The 21,872-nt window shown below is 40.7% G+C and overlaps 1 protein-coding gene across 5 annotated transcripts in view; it reads left to right on the forward strand.

Moving 5' to 3' along the window:
• Nucleotides 1–21,872, forward strand: part of KCNQ1 (potassium voltage-gated channel subfamily Q member 1) — a 583,404-nt gene that overhangs the window by 157,747 nt on the left and 403,785 nt on the right. For 3 of the 5 annotated variants that reach the window (XM_019551702.1, XM_019551697.1, XM_019551700.1), the window contains exons 7-9: nucleotides 10,446–10,556; nucleotides 14,701–14,796; nucleotides 18,752–18,880. In XM_019551702.1, the coding sequence (XP_019407247.1) occupies nucleotides 10,446–10,556; nucleotides 14,701–14,796; nucleotides 18,752–18,880 (336 nt within the window). The remainder of the gene's footprint in view (nucleotides 1–10,445; nucleotides 10,557–14,700; nucleotides 14,797–18,751; nucleotides 18,881–21,872) is intronic. The other 2 variants (XM_019551698.1, XM_019551701.1) reach the window with 1 other exon arrangement.

Consider the following 21,872-nt stretch of genomic DNA (forward strand, 5'->3'; position numbering starts at 1 on the left):
TCAGTGACCTTGATCTAACTACTGAAAGTAGTACATTTGACAGGTATGACTGGTCTCCTAAAATTATAGTAAAACTTTTCTTAGTAGGAGTGAAACCAGTTAGCCTATAAAAACGCACTCATGCCTTGCTTCAGGGAATAAATTATTCAGTTGTGGGAGTGATAGATACCTCTACCCACCATCTCTGATTTACAGTAAATTTAGAGATGTAGTTAGCTATGTTAGTCTGAAGTCAAGTAGAAGGCAGGGTAGATCTGCACCTAACGAAAGCAGATATATATAAAATAGGTACAAATCTACCCTGCCTTCTCTGTTAAATGTATACATTTACTAGGTTTAATCATGGGCCCCATTTATAGTAGAGGTGTGGTGCTGGCTTGGGTGGATTACCAGTCCAAGTATTTTAAGTTAGTATTAACTTAATATAATCCAACTAGATCTTGTTTATCTCTAACTCAAGGATATTATAGTAATGATAACTCCTGAAAAGTTATAGTTAATGAAAAACATTTACAACCTCCTGGCCTGCAATACATGAGAAATACTTCCCAAATCTCTACTGTTACCTGAGAAACCATGACCTTGGATAGAACCAGGAAAACTCCAGGCTACAGACCACTGTGGTGAGGTACAAACATAGGCCATTGGGGAGGCCATTTTACCTTTTTCCTTCTGGATGCTTGTTTTGGCAGGATAGATGCCTCTGTTTCTGTCTTGCCACTGTGGAATTGCTGCCTTTTGACTTTGATTTTGATCCCAAGGGATTAGAAAAAGAATAAGGTGACAGTTTGGCCTGGATGAGAAGACACTGAATGGGAGACTGGTCACATGGGTGTATTTATGAGACTACAGCCCTGAGGAAGGCAGTCCTGTGAAGAGTAAGGTGGTTTTGTGCTTAGTTTGCTAACCTAGGGTAGAATAGAGCTATGCTCAATTCTCTGCCATTTAAAAGATTTCTTATATGATCTCAAATAAGTTGCCTAGCTTCTCTGTTCTCCCCCATCTAAGTGGTCTCTTTTGTTTAATGTGAATTTACTTGGGGCCTTCATGGTGTATTTGGCAGTCAGTTCAACTTGGGTCCTCCTTTGAACAATCTGTTGGATGCTGGGCATTTCTCTGTAGCACATCAGCTTTTGAAGAGAGCAAATACCGTTTATGTGGCATTATGCAAAGTTGATGTATATCCTTGTATATCAGAAGAATAGGTTTGCTTTCTACAGACAAACTTGTATCGAGATACAGAGACTGTGATTTTAAAAATCAACAGTAAACTCCTTGTCCCTCCAGAAAAACAAGCAGGAAAAACTCCAACCTGCTGTGGCATTCCTTTATATGGGGATTGGTAATCTTACAGACTACCATGTTTCAAAAGAATACAGGAGAAAAAATCAGTAGGTCAGATGTTCTTGCCAAGCTTGTCAAAGAACATCACTTTCAGGAAACATTATTTGTTCCCTGTTCCTGTTCCTTTCTTCCTTGGCTATTAAGCCAAACCATGCCTGGGGCAAATTGAGGGGAGCTCTGCTTTTGATATCTATTGCATGATACAGTATTTCCGTCCCCCACATCTGAGCAAACATCATTCAGGAAAACCATTATGCAGATTGCTATTGCTGAAGGCTCTTTGATCATGAACACCATTTGCCATGATCAATTATCGAACATGGCTCTGCATGATTATTAGAGACTGTACTTGTTTCTTTGAACTGGATTCTTACCAATCGTGTCTGCCAGGTACCTTTTTATAGTGGAAAGAATTCTCTGTCTCTTTTTAATTTTAATTCATAGATATCTGCCTATCTATTGTTTGCCTTCTCATTTAGATTCTCATCTCAGCAAAGCAATTAGACATCTGCTTAACTTTAAGCATGTGAGCAATCATATATCTATTAGAAAAACATAAGCACTTGCTTAAATTCCATTGGAAATCAGTCAGCTGTAAGCACTTGCATATGTGCTTTATTAAATAAGGATGGGAATTACTCATGTGCCTAAATTAAGCATATGCAGTCTTCCAGATCAGATTGATTTAGTCTACACTCATCATTTAATAGCGTCATTGAAATGCTACCTAGTAAAAGAAATCCTTCATAATTTAAGTATTGTAAAATGCAGTTTAAAATCTTTTGTAGAACATACCCGGAGTTCAATTTGGGACACAAGAAATAACAAATTTGTACATTATTTTAGGACTCTACTAAACAAAGAGACTAAACTCAACTGCATCACCCCTTTTTCCAAACTTTTTTCAGGGTTTCATAGGGTTTTTAAGTAAGAAGCAATTCATATTTCAAGATGTTGTTTGCCTAGGATCTGTGCAACTGCCCCCTTCTGGCTGAATGTTGACTCGACAAGCAGCTTCATTCATCCTCAATTAATAAAGATCACCATTTTTCTTCACCTATCCATGGACTTTTAATAAAAGATACCAAGGAGGTAGGAGAGAATTCTGATTAGAGAAGTACAAAGAGATTTTAGGGTGTGATCTTCTATTTATGTGAAACCACAACAATGAAGAACATTTCCTTCTAGAAAATGATTATGTTCTAGGCCAACTCCTTAGCAATGGTAAACAGCTGCAACTTCATTGATTTCAGCTGAGTAATGAAAAATTCCACAAGCCGAGGAAAATTCCTCGGTTTGTGGAATTCTCTATATTTACTTCTTAAATCAAGTGGGTACAGGTGTTACATATATATAGGACTGAGCTATGCTGAAAGAGTGCTGAGAGCTCTGAAAGAATTGACTGATGCCATCACACAACCCATGGCAAAAATATTTCAAAACTTATGGCATTTGGGAGAGGTTCCAAAAGACTGGAAGAGGGGCAGATACCTATCTACAAGAAAGTTAGGAAGGAGGAGCCAGGGAATTACAGGCCAGTCAGTTTGATGTCAGTCCCTGGAAAAATCCTGGAAAAAAATATCAAAAAATCCATTAGCAATAGACTAAAGGAAGGCAACATTCTAACAGACAGCCAACATGGCTTCATTGTGGGCTGGTCATGCCTGACCAACCTCATTTCCTTCTCTGATCTGGTAACACGCCGCCTCAATAAGGGAACTGAGTCAACATGGCACTTGGTGACCAGTGGTGTCCCTCAGGGTTCAGTACTTGGACTGGTGCTTTTTAAGAGATTCATTGGATTTGGGTGTTAAAAGCGGACTGGCAAAGTTCAGAAATGACACCAAACTATGGGGGCCTGTGGTCAGGCTGGAGGATAGGCTGGTGGATACAGGCTGACCTGGGCAGGCTCGTAAGCTGGGCAGATCAAAATCTGATGATATTCAGCACTGAGAAGTATAAGGTGCTCCACCTGGGGAGAAACAACCTGCAACATGCTTACAGGCTCAGAAGTGCTATACTTACTAGTACCACAACCAAAATAGACCTGTGGGTTTTGATAAACCATAAATGAACATGAGCCACCAGTGCAATACTGCAAAGCAAACAAAAACCTGGCATGGATCTACTGATGCATTTCAAACATCTGTTCAGTCTGGGGAAGGGAAGACTCAGAGGGGACTTGGTGGCAGCCTATAAGTATATAAGGGGTGCACATCAGGGACTGGGAGAATGTCTGCTCCCCAGGGGAAGACTAGGACTACTGGTCATAAATTGGTAGAAGACTGCTTTAGATTTTACACAAGGAAAACTTCTTTATAACTCGAGTGTCCAGGGTCTGGAATGGATTCCCCCCAGAAGTGGTACAATCACCTACTCTGGCTATCTTCAAAAATTATCTGGATGCTCACCTTACTGGGGTCATCGGACCCTAGCAGTCTTTCCTGCCCAAGCACAGTGGGGCTGGACCTCATGATCTTGAAAGGTCTCTTCTAGCCCCTAACAACTCTGAATCTACAGATTTCTTACATAATTTTAGATAAGTTGCCTAGCGTCTCTGTTCCTTAGTTCTCCCCCAGCTAAAATGTTTTTTTTTTTTTAACGTGAACTTACTTGGGGCCTTCATAATGTATTTGCCAGTCAGTCCAACTTGGGTCCTCCCTTGAACAATCTGTTGGACTCTTTGGGCATCTCTCTGTAGCACATTAGCTTTTAAAGTGAGCAGATACTGTTTATGTGGTATTATGCAAAGTTGATGCACATCCTTATATATCAGAACAATAAGTCTTTTTTTCTACAGACAAACTTGTATCTAGATACAAAGACCGTGATTAAATAATCAACAATACCCTCCTTATCCTTCCAGAAAAACAGTGGGGGAAAAACTCCAAGCTGCTGTGTTTTTCCCACTCTGTTTTTCTCAGTGAATTTACCAATAGACTGTCTATATGTCTGAAGATGGATGTTTGTGCCCAAAAGCTTGCGAAGAACAAATTTTCCAGTTGGTCTAATAAAAGATATCACATCTACCTAGGGTATATTCTACAAATGTCTGCCTATGTCCTTAGAGCAACACAGCTACACCCAACAACCAGCTAGATTTCTTCTTTCATGAATGATCTAAAATTTTTCAGAAGTAGGTCTCTGAATTCTGGCCATGGCTCACTTCTTTCTAATATGCTTAATTATCTTGCATAGGTTCTGGTGCTCTGAATTCCCTCCACTTTGTTTCTAACCTGTGCCATCTAAATAGTGCTTCTGCTTTTCCCTTATAAATATTATTACGCGTTATTAAATATAATCTACTAACCAGTGCTGAATGGAAGAAATTCTCTGTAGGATTTTCTGGAACTCTTGTCAGAATGTCTGCAGGTATTTTCCATATGCATGTCCTTTCATCTTGCTGATTGAGATTTAGAGGACACTACTTGGATAGATAAACTCCCCAGTTTTGTGTCTGTGGGACTTTTCAGTAGAACCTTGCCAGAGAAATGTTAAGTGCAGATATATGTTATTTACATAGCATTTATGCAGAAATGGGGTTTGTACAAAGTTATCAAAGCTTGTTAATAGAAACTGTCCATACTGTAGATTTCAAGAACTACATGTGCTCAAGCTTAGTGTTGGAAAGGTCAAATCCAATACCTGCTGTTAGCTTTTGACTTTGTGTGCACCCTGATTGATGGTGGCCAGCTAACCTCCCACTGTTTCCATTCATTTAATCAGTAAGTAAAGATGGGCTGGCATGCTGCAGCCTGTAGTGTCCCAAACAAAAGGAGTGGGTATCACTGTACTGGAAAATCTAAACAACTAACAATGGATTAATTATCAGGCATGACTACAAAGCAGCCTGTATTCCCTGTGATTTCTAGTGCCTCTGTGGGTGCATGGCCATTGGATTATTATTTTTGTGGGTTTTAGGATCAGGGCATTTAACTCATGAACAAAAATAAATAATCAAGACATTGTTATAAAATTTATTTTACAGCTTATCAAATTATAAATACTATACCTCTTGGGTGGTTTTAAATCCTTAGGAAGGTTAGTTTCCCCTAGGTTAACTGCCCTTGTAGTCTGGAAAAAAAAAATTCTGGATTTTTCATCATCTCCTTAGTAATACAATACAGCGCTATTATTTTTATGTGATGCCTGTCATACAGGGAAGGACTTGGGTTTCCATCTTAAATCTTGGGATTCTTGCAGAGAAGAGCCACTAGGATGATTAGGAGAATTGGACAGCTTATGTTACCAGGCAGAAAACAGGGCATGGTGACCCCTTAGAGACTAACTTGTTCGGAGAGGCATAAGCTTTCATAGGCAACAGTCTACTTCATCAAATTTATCCATTCATAGGCTGTCACCTATGAAAGCTCATGCGAGTCTGGATGAGCTAATCTCTAAGGGGCCACTCAGCCTTGACACATAGCTACGTTCCGCTCTCTCTCTCTGTTCCTAGGGCCTCCTCTACACGTGCAGGTAAAGGGATCCAGTGTGAGATCCACACAGTTGTGCCTCCTGCCACTTCATGCACCCTGAGCCTAGGACATCATGGCTGCTGCAATCTCCAAGGCGCAGGGGTTTCACATACCCCTGGGGTAGCCATACCGCTTAGCTTCTGGGACCCAGAGTCGGCAGGTGCTGGGGCTGAGAGTCCCCTCAGTTTTGGGAGTCTCAGCTCTGGGCATGGTGTACTCCTCTGGCTGGGACCCCTGTCAGTTGACAGGGGTCCCAGCCATAGGGGAGACCCTGCTACACTTGCAAATTAAAGCTCGATAGCAACCAACTATAAAGTTAGGACACATCTACAAGGTCTAACTTTATAGCTGGATGGACTTTTTATGGCGTGGTAATGGCTTTGCATATGTAGCTGGTTTTAAGATAATTGTGCGATACCTGGAATAGTTAGGGGGCTCTAGATAAGTTTAAAAAGCTTGGCTTGTTTGACCTAGCAAAACAAAGACCAAGAGAAGATGTGGTAGAATACTATATATATGTTAGGCAGGGTTAGAAATTAATTTGAAGTACAAAAATATCTAGATGTAAACTAGCTATGAATATATTTTGGCTAGTGATTAGAGGAAGGCTTTTAACTGTCAGGGGACTGAGACTTTGAAACAGTCTTCCAGAAAGAGTTTGAGAGGGGCAAAATCCATCTTGTTTAAAGATGTAGCTTGATCAGTTTGTCTGGAGTTATGAGATGCAGTTACCTTTGACAACAAGCGGCCATAGTCAGTGGTCTTTCCTGATGTTCCTAGTACTTTCTACTTTTCTTTTTCAAAGTAGAAAGAAAATGAATTTAGTATACACATAGGTGTTCTGTATACTGTTCATCAGCTGCTGCAGTCCACCCCAGCTATGGCAACATTATCTAGTTGTAGATATTGGCATAGTCCACATTCTCTTCTTATTTTTTTGTGAATGAAGTGAATTTGAGTACACAAATGCTTTTACTCCTTCTCTGTATATATTATTTAGTTAGTTTATAAGGTCTAATCTATTCTGCCTTATTCCTTATTCACCTCAGGGAGGTGTTATGAGGCTGAACTGGTTTGTGCCTAAAAAGTGCATTGAGATTTTCACAAGGTGTAGGAGAATATTTATGTAACCTGGCAGCATCCAGGAAGATCATTGTTAGGTATTGATTTAAAATTATCAAGTCCACCTATTTATTGTATTTCAGGAAATCTAATCTTTTGTAGCTGTGCAATGTCAGTGTAAAAATCTACCAAAATGGAAAGAAACTACTTTCCATTCATTATGCACAACTGGAAGTCACCATGTCAAATGGCAGGCAGTGAATAGCATAAGAACATTCATTCTAATTGGGAGCTATGAGACTGGGATGGTATGGGCACTAAGGTGCACAGTTGACAATCCAGAAGTCACAAGTTTGAGGCCATAGCAGAAGTATTCAAAGTGCAGCCCTGTCAGATTCTGACACACCTGCCAATTCTGCTAAATACCTTGTCATCTGAGGACATGAAAAAGGAAGGAAGGTTGGAAGCTGCTTCTCATCTTGTTGGCTGAGCAAAGAGGAAAGCATCTGAACCAATTGATTATAGTTTCATTGCACAGGTTGTGGAAATTGTATCAGTGTGGTGTGGATTTGGATATCCCATAGGGCTTTAAGTAGCTTATACGACAAACACTTCTCCAATATTGCTTATTTAATATAGGGTCTGGTTGTAAGTGAAGAAAAATTCTCCAGAGAATTTTTCACATCCTGAAAAATATGTTTCAATTCTTTTGAGGTGCTGTGTTCCAGCAAGAGAGAAAGAAAGCGATTGAAGCACTTCTTTGTAAGGAAATTTCCCAGTACTTGTTTGGCCAATACAGTACTTGTATTAACCTCCTGGTTTTTTGTTTGCTCTCTCAGTTTTGTGGCATCTGCCAATTTTTATTTCCTCTGTAGACCATGGAGTCTTGAAAGCCATGTTTGGCAGCTGCATATCTGCCCCAGTCTGTGTGAGGTGCTCCGAGCACACTGTCAGGAAAAGAAAGCATTATGTCCTTGATTAAATTATGGTCTCTTGTTTTGTCCAGGTGTCTTAAATATGATCCCTTTTCTCTTCAGTACTGACTAATCTTCCTATTTCTTGTTGTGATCTTGTTGCTTCACATTCCCTCCTCTAGACTATTGAAGTTTAATTGGAACAAGATTAAACTTAACACAGTCCCTGTGGTGATGTGCACCAGATCAAAGTTCTGAAATGGTGAATGAGTACATATGATCTTGTTCTTAATTAAAACAGTTAGCTTCTCCTGCTGATTTGCAATGAAAATTTAATGTGTGAGCACTTGGATCAATTTAGTTTCATTATGGCAATGCATTTTCAGTGCTAGAGTAGAGGCCATGTCAGTATTTCCATTATAAACTCCTATTTTACAACTGTACAATTAGTATTCTACTCTTTAGGGGCTTAAAACCTGGCTGTAAAAGTTTATGCAGGGTTGAAACTTAACACATGAAGTTTCAACCAGGAAGAAAGATATATATGTGGGGAGAGGGAGGGAAGGAGGTTTGTGTGATTTTGGAATAAAATATGTTTGTGCATGCATTAGAGCAGTAGTCTCAAGGCACCCCTCCATCATTTTTGTAAACTGAGCAGCACCCTATTTCAGATACGAATGTATTTATTACAGTATTTGCCCCCTTGCAGAGGGTCCAGGCGGTGAGGGCAGAGGAACAGCCAGGCAGGGAGAGGTTGAGCCTGCTCTGTATTTGTTTGTCTACTCATCCCTCACTTATCTCTTCATGCTTCCTGTGGTACCCTTCAAAGGATCTTGTGGCACCCCAGGGTGGCCCATCACCCTGGATGAGAATCACTTGCATTACAGGTTGGAAGGGAGAAGAAAATGTAAGCTTTTGTGTGTACCCTGCTTTGGACTCCAATTTTCAAAATATAAATAAAATTAACGAACTTGCACCATTGAACAATATGTATTTTCCTAGTAGTATAAGTAGGGGTGGCAAGAGGGGCGTCTGCCACAGGTGCCAAGTTAGCAGCGGTGCCAGAATTACCTCCTTTCACCACAGAATTTGCACCCTGGCAGAATTATTTTATAGAAACACTCAAAATATCCCTCCCCCACTCTTTTTTTTTTTAACAAAATAAAACTGTGGCATCTTTCCTAGGCTGCTTCCTACCCTACCTAATACTGGTCATAAGTATATATACAAGATGCAAAAGAATGTGCAGGGCAGAACCAAGGGGAGCCTGACCTCTTGTTTGAGATTGCTGTGTCACATCCACCAATTCATTCCTGCCTTATAACAGGACTATTATCAAAGACGGGCAAGGGCCTCAAGCCAGGCTTTCCATCCCTTGAAAAAATTATCTAAAAAATTAAAACACAGTAGGAGGGGAGACAAGGCACAAGTAAAGCAACTTACAGAGGGTAATTGCTTGAGTGAGTGAAAGATCTTGGATTTGAATACATGTCTCCAGTGCTCCAATCTAGTGCCACATCCAGTTTACCACTTGCCTCTGAATAAAATTAGCCACCCAACTGGCCAGAATTCCAAACTTGGAAATGCTTTGTGTAAATTTGAACTGATCTTGGAGTTTATACCTACCATACTTTTGTTGTTATAGCAGATTCTATTAGTGCTGGAGGGCATGCAAGAAAGCCTCAGTTTCCTGTAAATAATGTCTCAGTACAGCCTCGATAAACCTTGTTATGCTGCATAGGTATTGTGGTAATCTTCACATCCATGTCTTGAAAACCTAACTTTACAGGTATTTCCTTCGTGCTGTAAGTTAAGCTGTCTGTATTTGCTGTTGACGTGCTATGCAAATTTAGTAATTCATTGAACAGGCTGCATTTTTAAGGATTTGTTAATCTGTTTTGCTCAATTTCTCTATGAAATTGCTCAACTTTTGCCATGACAATTTCCATTAATACTAAGCTCTAACGTATTTTATAATTGACCCCTGTAGTCTCATACAGGTTCACTGTATGTGTCCTTCAGATGTAATAGTAATGTTATAGCCTTAGCAAACATCTCTTGCACATACATAAAATCAGCAATTCTGAACCGGGCTGGCAGCTAACCAATGTCCCAGCAATTTCATGTACTCTAATGCTTTCCAAGTCATGACAACTTAAATTAATATTTTTACTTTACAATATACATATACTTTATTGTAATTCAATTTCCTGTACTTTTTTTACACAAGGGGGAGTGAATTGATTTTCCTAACGTTATGCAGATAGTGGGGTAAATCAAAATATAACCAGTATCCTAGTATCTAGGGTCTGGTTCTGGGTTCTGTTCAGAATTAAAGGAGTTGCTGTCTGAGAACATTTGGTAACTGGGACTGTTGGAATAGTTGAAACAGAATTTTCTTTTCAGTTTTTGATTTTACCAAAGTAAAGGGGAGGGGGGAAATGTTTCATGTGGAACCGGTTTAATAATTACTAATTTTTTTTTTTCATTTTTCTTCAGTCTGACTGGCAAAGTAAGATTTCAGTGGTGAAATTAGACTTGCACATAATTCTACAAGTTTAACAGTAACACACTGACTGTTCACGTAAAAATGCCTGATGAGAATGACATTTATGTTTGCTGACAATGCAATATGTATTTTTCTTTATAGGTGACTGTTACAACTATTGGTTATGGGGATAAGGTGCCTCAGACTTGGATAGGAAAGACCATTGCTTCTTGTTTTTCAGTTTTTGCTATTTCATTCTTTGCCCTTCCTGCGGTATGTTCTTTTATATTATTACTGACAGTTTATTTTTGAATGGATTAATAAATGCATATTTTATGAATAACAGTTTCAATTCCTCTGCATACTTTTATAATATCTTAAGTAGATAAAACGCAGCCTTTCTTGTGTTTAGTTTTATATAAGAATTGTATTTGCTAGAATATTTTGAGAAATGGATGTTTCAGCCTGAAAATGAAATTTTATACTGGAATAACATTTTCTGCTGATTTGAGAGGTGTTAAATAAAGTAATGTATATGTTAATTGCCTTAATGATTATGCTTTCAGTGAGTGTGATAAGATTGATTTAGCTATTAATTCCCTGAGACATCAAACACATTTTAAGCTTTTGCTAAGCACTTTGTTGAATAAGGATGAATTTAAACATATACATTAGTTCCCTATTAAATCAGGATATGTAGGCCCAAAATATTTAGAAGTGTATAGACGTTTCTGTACATGGCTTTGAAAGGATTAAGGGACAGATCAAATCAAACTTGTAAGTGACTAAAAAAGGTTTGGTGGAATTTAGCTACCTACATAACAAACAGCAATCCAGATTATTTTCACTACAGAAGCTGAGCTTCAAAAAACACTTATTTACCTACATTCATGAGGTGCCTCCATATTGGCCTGAAAAGATACCTAAGCATCTTGGCTTAGGCTACTGTGTCTGATCAGAAGTGATCCTGATGATCAGCCATTTAGAGGCTTAACTCACACCTAAGCTCTGTTATTATTGGTGTTGGAAGAATTCCATTTTTATTTTTTTTTATAATTTTGACAGAGAAAATCACTGTTTATTTTAAAGCATTTGTTTTGATTGTATTGAAATAAATTAAAAACCAACATGAAGGTCTGCCCCCAGAATGGCAAAAAAACCAAACCAAAACACCAACCAAAAACAAGAACCCCCCCCAAACTTGAATCTTTTCTAATTTAATTCTTTCTGTCCACTTACCAGTCTCATCAGTAGGCTGCTTTGCCTCTTTTTATAGTTTCTCCCCAGTTCTCTGTAGCTGAGTTATCCCAGTCAGGCAGCAGGAACTCCATTCCATTGCTTTGCATGCCTTCCTCTATGGCCACTGCTTCCAGTCTGGCTCAAAAACTCTTAAAACAAGTGACCTGGGCTGCTTCAGAGCATAAGCGATAGTCCAAGCCTAGCCTCCTAAGGGGTTTTGAGGCCAAGATGGAGATATCTAATGAATTTACGTGCCTGAGTGATTTTGTGGTCAATGAAGGTGAATTTGGATCTCTCTTTGTGACTTGGGTGCCTACATTTAACTTAATTCAGTTTTAATCATTTTAGAGGTGGTTTAGGATCTGGTCTGCAGAAGCCCAAATCACTGCTGACTCAAGGTCTAATTTTTTGAAAGGTGTTTTGGCGTCCAGCTCTTATTGATAGCAGTGGCTAAATATTTCTACATATTTGTGTCCTAGGCTCCTAGGAATCTATGTCCCATTGAAAGAAAAGAAATACGGAAACAGAATTGGAAGGGGCCTTAGGGTATAACAGAAACTTTTAATTCTGAAAATAGATGTTATCTAGCTCACTTGTCTGATCATCATCACCTCTGTGACCTCTCTTAAATGAATCATTGGGCACCGACATAAGTGACAATTTTCTCCTGATCTAGCCACAGAAAGTGGTATACAGCTATGACCAAACACAAGTACATAGCTGCAGACTGCTTCAAAAATGGCTGATTGGGTGAAAATCTGAAATCTCATTGCATGAGGATTCAGATGAAGAGGTATCAAAACATGGTGTCTTCTGTAAGTTGTCTTTCTCCCTGTCAGCCTCCAAGCTGTTTTTGAATGGCCAGAGGGAGGGAGTGGAAGGAGTTCAGTTTAGGGTTTTTTCAACCCCCTCTGGATGGTGGGGCAGATGTATTGGAATGAGCTCCCTTTGACTCCTTTCCCTGCTCCCATTCTGAAAACACTGCAGCCTCGCAGGGAGGAGGGGCATTGCTAAGGGAAACCACCTGCAGGCTGCAGCCAGTAGCTAGATTCCCCTCCCCCCTGGAACCAACAGTGAACTTCTCTTTGGTCTGGGAGATGATTGCAACTGAGAACACTTCCTGCAAAGCGTTCTGAGTTACAATGAGGAGCTGCTCTTCTCTCTGTGACCACAAAATACATTTCCTTTTAGTTTCTAAATGAGATCTACTGTTGAGCAGCACAGTTATTTATGAGAAAGCCAAGGTACCCAACTGATCTTGTACTTGTCTACCTTGCTGGGAAGATCAGATGCCATTATTCACTGTTGTTGTAATTCTCCGATTTGTATAGTTAAAGGACATTGTATAGTCAGATCCCAATTTTTTTTATTGTCAGGTTATCAGTCTCTATATTAAATATTACCATAGAGATGATCTCATCTAAACAGATGACTTGGACCATGCTTACTCATAAAATTAAGGATTTTTATTATACCTCAGGGCTTTTTCAGGTTGAATGATACCATGCATTCTTTTTGTCCATGCTCCACACTACCTATTTTTCTACATGTAGAAAAACCAACTATTATTTATGGGAGAACAACATTTCACTTGTGTTATGTAAGTGCCTACATCACAAAAAGTAATCCAGATTAGCCTAGGGTTGGCAAGCCAGTTAATTGATGGATCAGATAACGTTAATTGACTGCCAGTTATTTGACCACAGTTAAAAGTTGTCAAGTATTTGTGGAAGCCAAGAATGCTTTTGTGTAAGTGGTGGCCTACCTTTTTAATTATATTATAGTGTCATCTGGTAGGAAGGGCAGAAGTGAGTGCTTCTGATCTCTCAGCCCTGCAGAAATCAGGACAGGCCCATACACACACACACTTTTGCTCCATTTAGGAGCAGGCACCCTCTCCTTCTCTTTTGTGAGCTCTTCCAGAGGTCCTCCAGCCCTTCCCCCCATTAAGCCACCTGGGACTGAAGCAGCTACTTGGTACTAAGCAGCATGAGAAAGCTTATCCTACTGGCCATCTGGTGTAACTGTAGGCATCTCCAAATGCAAACTGCAAAATGCTTAAAGAGTTGGCTTGCTGCCTACTTGGTATAATTTTATTAAAAGCTGACTTTTGTTTTTTATAGTTGCTGTGGGTATTTTATTTTTGGTGGCGTGTTGGGATAAAAGCCAAGGAAAAAGAAATTTGTTCAGTCTTGAATATTATTCACATTTACACTTACCTAATATTCATAGTTATAAAATTTCATGACAGTTTTTTAGAATTTAAACTAGTGTTTCACAGGAATAGTTATCTCAGTTCTTTTTGATAATTATCATTATCTAACTGACTGGAGATTAAAGCCTCTCTCTTCCTGCTCTAATAAATTAAATCTTAAATATTTTACTATTATTTGACAGCATTTGCTAAGTCACTTAACTGAGCACTTTTTGACTGGTCAGTTACTAAACACTAGATTAACTCCTCTCCATCAACTGAGCTACAAAAACATGTATGTGCCTAGGTACATGAGTTCCCCCATTTGGGCCTGAAAAGGTACCTGAGCATCTCAACTTACATGGATGATGAAGGCATGTATGAAAAAACCCTCCATTTGATCATTTGCCTCTGAGGGTCATCAGATGATATGCTGATAAACACAACTGTGGCCTATCAACACTAGTCTCTGTGTTGCTGTCATTGGTGAGAACCATGGGACCAAATTTTCTAAACCCAATGCAGTAAAAGTTTGCTCATGACCTCAAACTGTAGAACATCTGTAAATGACTTTTCATTACATTGAAAGATAGGCAAGCCAAGGTTAAAGTACTTTCCCAGATTCTACTGTTTTCTCACACAAGCATTTATGTGGTTTTCAGACTGTGAGGAATACCATGTATGCCAATTCACTAGCTATTTGAGCTATAGACTGTTGAAGTCAATAGAAAGGGTCCTACAGACTCTGACAGAAATACTACAGACTTGAATCGGGCTGCAATAGCACTAACCTTTTATGCTTTGAGAAGTAATGCCAACCGTGACTTAAAACTACTGCACTATTAAGTCACTTCCTCTAAATAATTAGTTTGGTTGTTTTATGATGCTGAATAAAACTTATATTAATATGAAGTAATTTAGCCAGGGTGTTGATATATTTTTTTCCTTCTAAAAATGAGATCTTTGTTTTCTTTCTTTCCACAGGGAATTCTCGGTTCAGGTTTTGCCCTAAAGGTGCAACAGAAACAAAGGCAGAAACACTTTAACCGTCAAATTCCAGCTGCTGCCTCCCTCATTCAGGTACCCAGGCTTCTACATTGCAGTTCTTACATTTGCCCTTTCAATTTAGGTTCATGTTTTCAAAGCTGCCCAAGGGATTTCTACAACCAGTCCCCTTTAAAAATTTATTTGGGAATTGGGAGTGCAAGTCTTTTAGGTAGTTGCATAACATTCATGCCCAAGGTGTACAAATTATGGACAGAGCAATTGGGAATCTTCATTTGCAAAGTGTAGCATGTGGTTTAAATCCACTGGGCATTTATACACGTGCTCCAGGAGGGTGGTTTAATTAAAGCAGCTCAGAGAGCCACTCTAATTAAAGTGCCCAGAGTAGCACGTGTATCAGCATCCCCATGCTGAAAAATGGTGGCAGAGGTGCTTTAACTAAAGCTCATTAGGTGAGCTTTAGTTAAAGCACCCTGCCACCATTTTCAGTGCAGCGATGCTGATACATGTGACGTTGGAGTCTGCTGGAGCGTGGTAATTATCACTCTCCAGCAGACTCGATTAATTGAGTCTGCTATGACATGCTGTAATTACAGCATGTCAGAGCAGCCTCACTGCATGCGTGTAGGCATCCACTGTTCCAAATTTCTTGGAGGAGCTAGTGGTTTGATATGAGTTGTGTCAGAATGAACACTAGTACTGTTCTTTGATCTTTCTTTACTGAAATAAGAGATCAACAGGGATTCATGCCTCGTTTCCATTGAAAGCATATTTTTTTTCTTTTCAGAAAAATCTTGATCTGAATCTGAGCAAAGTCAAATATGCCAAGTTTTCTTTTGGTACAAACTTAAAAAAAAATTCATGGCACAAGAACCAAAACAAAAATTTATTTTAAAAAAATTCTGCTCTGACGGGAGATTGCCATGTAACATTTAGATACTCTTGTAGATGCAAGACCCTGATGTTATTTCTGGTAGAACTGTAGGGTTAAATACTGGCTCCAGTGGAAGCTATGAGAGTTTTGGAACTGACTTCCATGGGGCCAGGATTTCACCCAAGGTAAATACTAGTATTTTTGAATTGTTACTGCTTCCTTATTTTGATGTCCTTATCAGACATTGGAAACTTAAATGATTTTGGATAAAGGAGGCAGAGCACAAGAGAAATGTAGCCCAGTACCAGAGCCATGCAATTTTCATCTACATATGAACTTTTCTAAATTCAGCAGTGCCCAAATTTGGAGTCCCAGCTGAGTTCCTTTATAGAAAGAGCAAGTTAGCTGTACATTTGGACCATAATCTGAGGAATCCAAAGATTAATGCAGGAGGTGGTTTAAATCTAGGAATTTGCTTGTAGCACAGTTTGAGAAGCAAGGCTCCTTGGTAATATCTTTATTGGACCAACCATATAGTTAGGAGAGTTGTTGGACAAGTTTTTTGGCATCAGGTGCCCCTCCTCAGATTGGAAGGAGAAGTAGATTCCGGCTCAGCTAAATCAAAGAAAAGTTTCTATGGAAATGAAAAGCGTCTGCTTGGATGGAAAAGGGCTTTGAACTAGGAGTGAAGAGGTATGAACAGGAGTTGTTACAAAAGTGTAGTGGAATAGGGAATTTAATCTGGTCTGGCTAAGCAGGACCATTCCTGCAAAAAGCAGACTTATTCAGATGTTGACTATCTAAAGGCAAGACAAAACAGTTGAAATTAGTTTTCTTCCTCTGTCTTCTTTCCTGCTCCCCCATAGAGTCAATATATTCCTTAACATCTGTATACAATTCACAGCCCTGTTAATGGAAATTTTATTCATCCATCAGGTGAACCATTAGATTCTTTATTTTCCAACTTCCTGTATTCACTTCTCTTCATTTTCTTCCCTACCCTAGACTTATCCATCTTCTGATATTCTCTAGTGCTGCCCTCCTTTATTCTTTTCCTTCATAAAACTAGGGCTTGTTCTCAAACCAAGGGGCCCGAGGTGATTGCTTTAAAGAATTCTGAGCTGTGTGAGATGCTGACTCCTGGCTTAAAGTCTGTGGCAACACAAATAAGATGCAGTCAGACACTGAAATTAGACTGATGGAAGATCTTTGAAGAATAACATGTTTATTTATTTTAGTCATATCTTAAGGCCTGTGCTTTATAGGGTGTTTCCACAAGTTACTTTATTTGTGTGATCTGGCGTCTGAAAGCTCTCTACAGCCATGACTTAACACATGTTCACAGTTGCAGAGTGCTTTTAAAATTGACAATCGTGAAAATTCAATCTTGGATAAATCAACTATTAGATGAAGTTGCTGTAGAGCAGAGTGCCTTAGGGAAGAGGAGGGGGCAACATGCAGCTGCTGGCTGGGGTTTGCCATGGCTGGAGCTGGATGAGGGGTGGCAGGGTGGAATGGGGAGCTGGGCTGGGCTTGTGAGGTAAGAGGGCTCCATTCCACCCCGTCTCACACCCCTAGCTCTGGCCACGGCAAATCCCAGGTGGCAGCTGCCAAGAGGTCTGTGCAGGGTGTGGGGGAAGGGAGCCCCGCTCATCTCGTGGGCCCAGCTTGGCTTCCCCCAGTACCCCAGCTGGGGAAGCTTGGGGGGTCCACAAGTCGAGGAGGCTCCATTCCACCCTTCTCCACACAGCTCTAGCTATGGCAAAGTTGAGCTGGCAACTGCTTGCTGCTGCTGTCAAGAGGCTCAAGCCAGGTATAGGAGGGCTCCCTTCCTCTGCCTCCCACCCAAGCCTCTTGACAAGGGCAGCATATAGCTGCCAGCTTGGCTTTGTTGTGGCTGGAGATGAGATGGGGGTGGGGGTGGGGGTGGGGCTGGGGAGAGGGACATTTTGGAGGCTGCTAGAGTACTGCTGGCTACCCAAGGTGGTCTGCCTCAGCAGGTGAATGTCTGTTAGGTCCAGGGGTAGGGGGTGATCTCTAACTTATAGTGCTTTGTATAAAGCGCCATGTGTTAGAATGTGGGCCCTAAATGTCTGTAGGCAACCATAGTGCTTTCCCTTAGCTTACAACTTAACCTTGCATGGCTTTAGTACCTTGAGATGTATACATATTTCTTGGCTGCAGTTCTGTTGTACCCATCTTATGGAATGAGGCTTACATTTTCAGACTTGGGTGCTCAAAATAGCCACCTGTGTCCTCATACTTAGGAAATGGGACTGGAAGATGCTAACTTCCATGAAAACTGGGCCACTGGACCATTTGGATGCCTACCATTAAAGAACTGGGTGCCTAGGATACCGCTTATATGAGAAGCCTGACTTTCAAAGGTTTGAGCTCCCTCTGACTAATTGGGAACGTAGTTGCCTGATTTTAAGCACCCGCTCTTGAATATTTTGGCTTAAATATATCAGTGTCTTTGGTAAGCCCTAAAATTGAGGAAAGCAATGCCTCCCAGGAGAGGGCTCCAGGGCAAGTTGGTGTGAGATTTTATTTCTTGACCTGTATCTTATTTTGTGCTGTGTGCGCAGAGTACATTAGGGAAACTCCTCAGCCTGCCTGTGTAGAATAGTTTGGCTATTTCTGTGAGAGAAATATCTGTTTAGCCTCTGAGAAATCACAACCCAGTAGGCTTGGCCCCTCTTTCACTGTACTGTCTGTTTATTATATCTAGTGCTAGTGACTTGCAAGGATCAATGATTTCCTTTTCTTAACAACATATCAGCGAGGCAGGAAAGTTTTATTCCTTTTTTACAAATAGGGACATAAAGAACAGAAAGTGGTATATCCAGGATCACACAGGACCTGATTGAGTCCCAGAGTCCTACTGTCTAGGTAATCCTTCCTTTCTTTTTTTCCTGACTTAACCTATTGCAAGTAAATGATATGCTTAAAAAAAGAACATTTTCTCCCTTTTTTAGGGTTATCAAACTGTTTCAAACTAGTTGGATTTAAGTTAATAAATGAGGATTTTCCACAAAAATTTCAAATGGCAAACTACTCTACTCTTGTAGAGAGGAAATTGCAGAATTTGTGTTTTAAGAAAAAACTGTAGCGAATAATTTATTATAGTAATTATTTTGCTAACAACTATTTTAGACTGCGTGGAGGTGTTATGCAGCAGAAAACCCAGATTCTTCTACGTGGAAAATATACATAAGAAAACCTGCTAGGAACTATCATTTGATGTCACCAAGCCCAAAACCAAAGAAATCTGTAATGGTATCGGTAACTAATCTTGATTTTCTTTCTTATTTTGGTAGTTCCATTAATATGTTTATACAGATTATATCGAATTTGCTTTTTTCCCAAAAACAGTGAACTGTATTTGTATTTCAGGATGATACTTGGTCTTAAAGTTTCACTTTCATATCAGCGTTGGGATTTTCTTCATAAAGCATTTATAACTATAGCTTAATTTGCTGTGATTCACTGATTTGATTTTGATAGGTGTCAAGTTTGGGGAGGGAGCAGGAGTGGCATAACTCACTTCAGTCAATCAGTAACTGAATGTATAATGCTGAAAATGAGCAACAGGAAGGTACATACAAACTTTCAGTGAAGGAACTTGCATTGGTAAAAAATAAACCAACCTGTGTTGCTGATCACATACTATTTTTATGGTTTAACCTATCTTGTATACAAATACATATTTCCTTTGGGACCACTTAGGCCTGAAGTATATATGTAGTTAGAGAGTCACAACTATTTATATACAGTATAAATATAATGAATAACTTGCTAGGTGAGGAACTGAGTCCTACTCAACATGATTTGGATGAAATTTGGAAAGAAAAAATGATGGACTTTGTGGACCATGCTTTCGGAGCAAAAACGTCCTATGTTCTTGGTCTTCCTAACTTTGACGGTACAAGCAGCTACTATATATTCTCACATATAACCTACTCCCCAAATTGGGGATAATTGTGTTGCATATGAGGAAAAGGCCCCCCATGAGTTTGGGCACTTGGTGGCAGGGGTGGAGGGAGAGGCAGAATAGCTGCATCATTAAATGCTATGGCTCCCAGAGCCACAGCCGATAAACTCTGCCACCGCTTTGCACACCCCTCCTAGCCCCTTGCCCTGCTGTCAAGTATCTGGAACCATGGGGAGCTTCCCACCCGAGTGACGTGCAGAAACAGGCTAGAGCAGGGTTTCTCAACTAGTGGGATACATCCCACTGGTGGGACTCAGATCATGGCAGTAAAACTGGAAGTGCCACGGTGGGACTTCCAGTTTTGCTTTTGCATGCTTCAGTTGGCCACTGGGGGACCTCCCCTCTGACCCCCACCCCCACCCTCACTCATCGACTGGTGGGACTGGGATTTTTTGCCCTTACGTAGGTTGGATGTAGGTGCAAAAGGTTGAGAACTGATGGGCTAGAGCACATGCTTGGCCTGTGGCAGAATTGGACCCACTGCATGGCCTCGAGTGCTGCCATGGCCTGACTGGGCCTATACTGCTACATGGCCCCCAGTACTGTCATATTCATATTAGGCCCAACCCCACCATGTGGCCTCCAGGGGTAGGTACAAGTGAATCAGTCCCCATCAAATAGCTCCTAGTTGCACTGTGGCTGAATTGGAGCCAGCACTGCCATGTGGCCCTGGCATCACCATGGCCAGATTGGGCCCTGCCACACTGCCTCCAAACTCCCAGTCCCAGTGCTCCAAGCATGTGGTCCCTGCCCCACAGTTCCCCAGTCCCAGCATGCAGCACTCAAATCCCAAGCCCCCAGTTTTGGTGCACAGCTCTCAAGCCCCCTACTCATGGTCTCACAGTCCTGGTATGTGTCATTTGGCACACGGTCCCAAACCCCCAGTGTGTTGCCCCCAGCCCTCAAGCTCCCAGCTCTAGAGCACAGCCTCAAAGCCCCTAGGCCCAGCATGTGGCCTCCAGTCCCCAAGTCCCCATTGTGTAGCCCCCAGCTCTCAGTCCCCCAGCCCTGATTCCCAGCTCCAGCATGCAACCAGTAGCTCCCAAGCCTCTAGCTCCAGCAAATGGCCCCTGGTCCCAGAGATCCCAGACCCCAGGTACTTACTTGTACTCCTAGGTAAGATCTCTTTTCCTTCCTTGGTGTTCCCAAAATAGCGTGTGTTATATTTGGGGTTGGGTTATATGGGAAAAAATCTGGTCTCTTAGGAGAGGCCTAACCCTGAATTTAGAACCTCTCCAATTTCAGAGGGGTAAGATTCAGTCCTCAGTGATAACCCACTGAATCTTGCCTCTGTAGCTTTGGTTGTAATTGACAGAGGCCTACTTTAAGGTTATGGTTTGAATACAGCTAAAGTCTAACAAGCTATTTTGCAAGATTTCCATTATTTTAGTCTGATATGCAACCAGAACAGTCAGTGCTACCTAATCTGAATGCTAGCCAGCATTGAGTCTTGAACCCCAAATCTTTTCTCAGTTCAGTCTGCAATTGCCAACCTCCCATAAATATAAAAGACCTGGACCTATTCAGATCTGGTTCTGAACTGCTTCCAGTTTCAAGGCTCCGATGTTCAAATTTGGATTCTTGTCAAATAGTATATATAATTTACATAGAAAAGGTATATTAAATGTATAACTGTAAATATATTAAATTTAGGAAAATCAATCACTCAAAATTTAGGAAAAAGTTAGGGTCTGGATTCTACTCCCTCCAAGTTTCTCTGGACTGTAGACTGGTTGGTGCTCCTGACTCTCATGCTGAAAGTTGAGTCAGAGCATTATAGGGCATGTCCATACTGCAGTCACTCAGTGTGAATGCTAGTAGCAGTCTATCTGCAGCAGTATGACACTCAGAGCAGATTCAGTTATGCAGTTTCTTGGGAGGGCAAATTAGCTAATGCTGAGTTCCATTTGCCTGAGCTAATTTTCTAATCATCCCCCAAGTTGGCTACTTTACATGAGACATCGTGGTCACCGGGGCTAGGGACAGAAGTTGCACATAAACCAGTTACAAAATGGCTGAAACTGGTTAGAAGTAAACCTGGTTGAAAGTAGTATTAGACTGATTGAGCTCAAGCCAAACTTCTCCCTCAGACCCCTTCCTGGTTTAAGTTAAATCAGAGTCTCCCAGCATTCCAGTATGCTCTGCCGCCCTGGATGGGGCTAAGCTCTCTGCTCCAGTGGAGCAGGGCTGGCCCTACTTTTGCAGCACAGGTGGGCAGGGGTGGGGGTTTAGACCACTTCCAGCCCCCCCTAAGGCAAAGGGGGCAGGGAAGAAGTTTATTTT

This window comes from Crocodylus porosus, unplaced genomic scaffold, assembly GCF_001723895.1.
Source record: "Crocodylus porosus isolate Cpor-Errol unplaced genomic scaffold, CroPor_comp1, whole genome shotgun sequence".
In the NCBI taxonomy this organism is placed as follows: Eukaryota; Metazoa; Chordata; order Crocodylia; family Crocodylidae; genus Crocodylus; species Crocodylus porosus.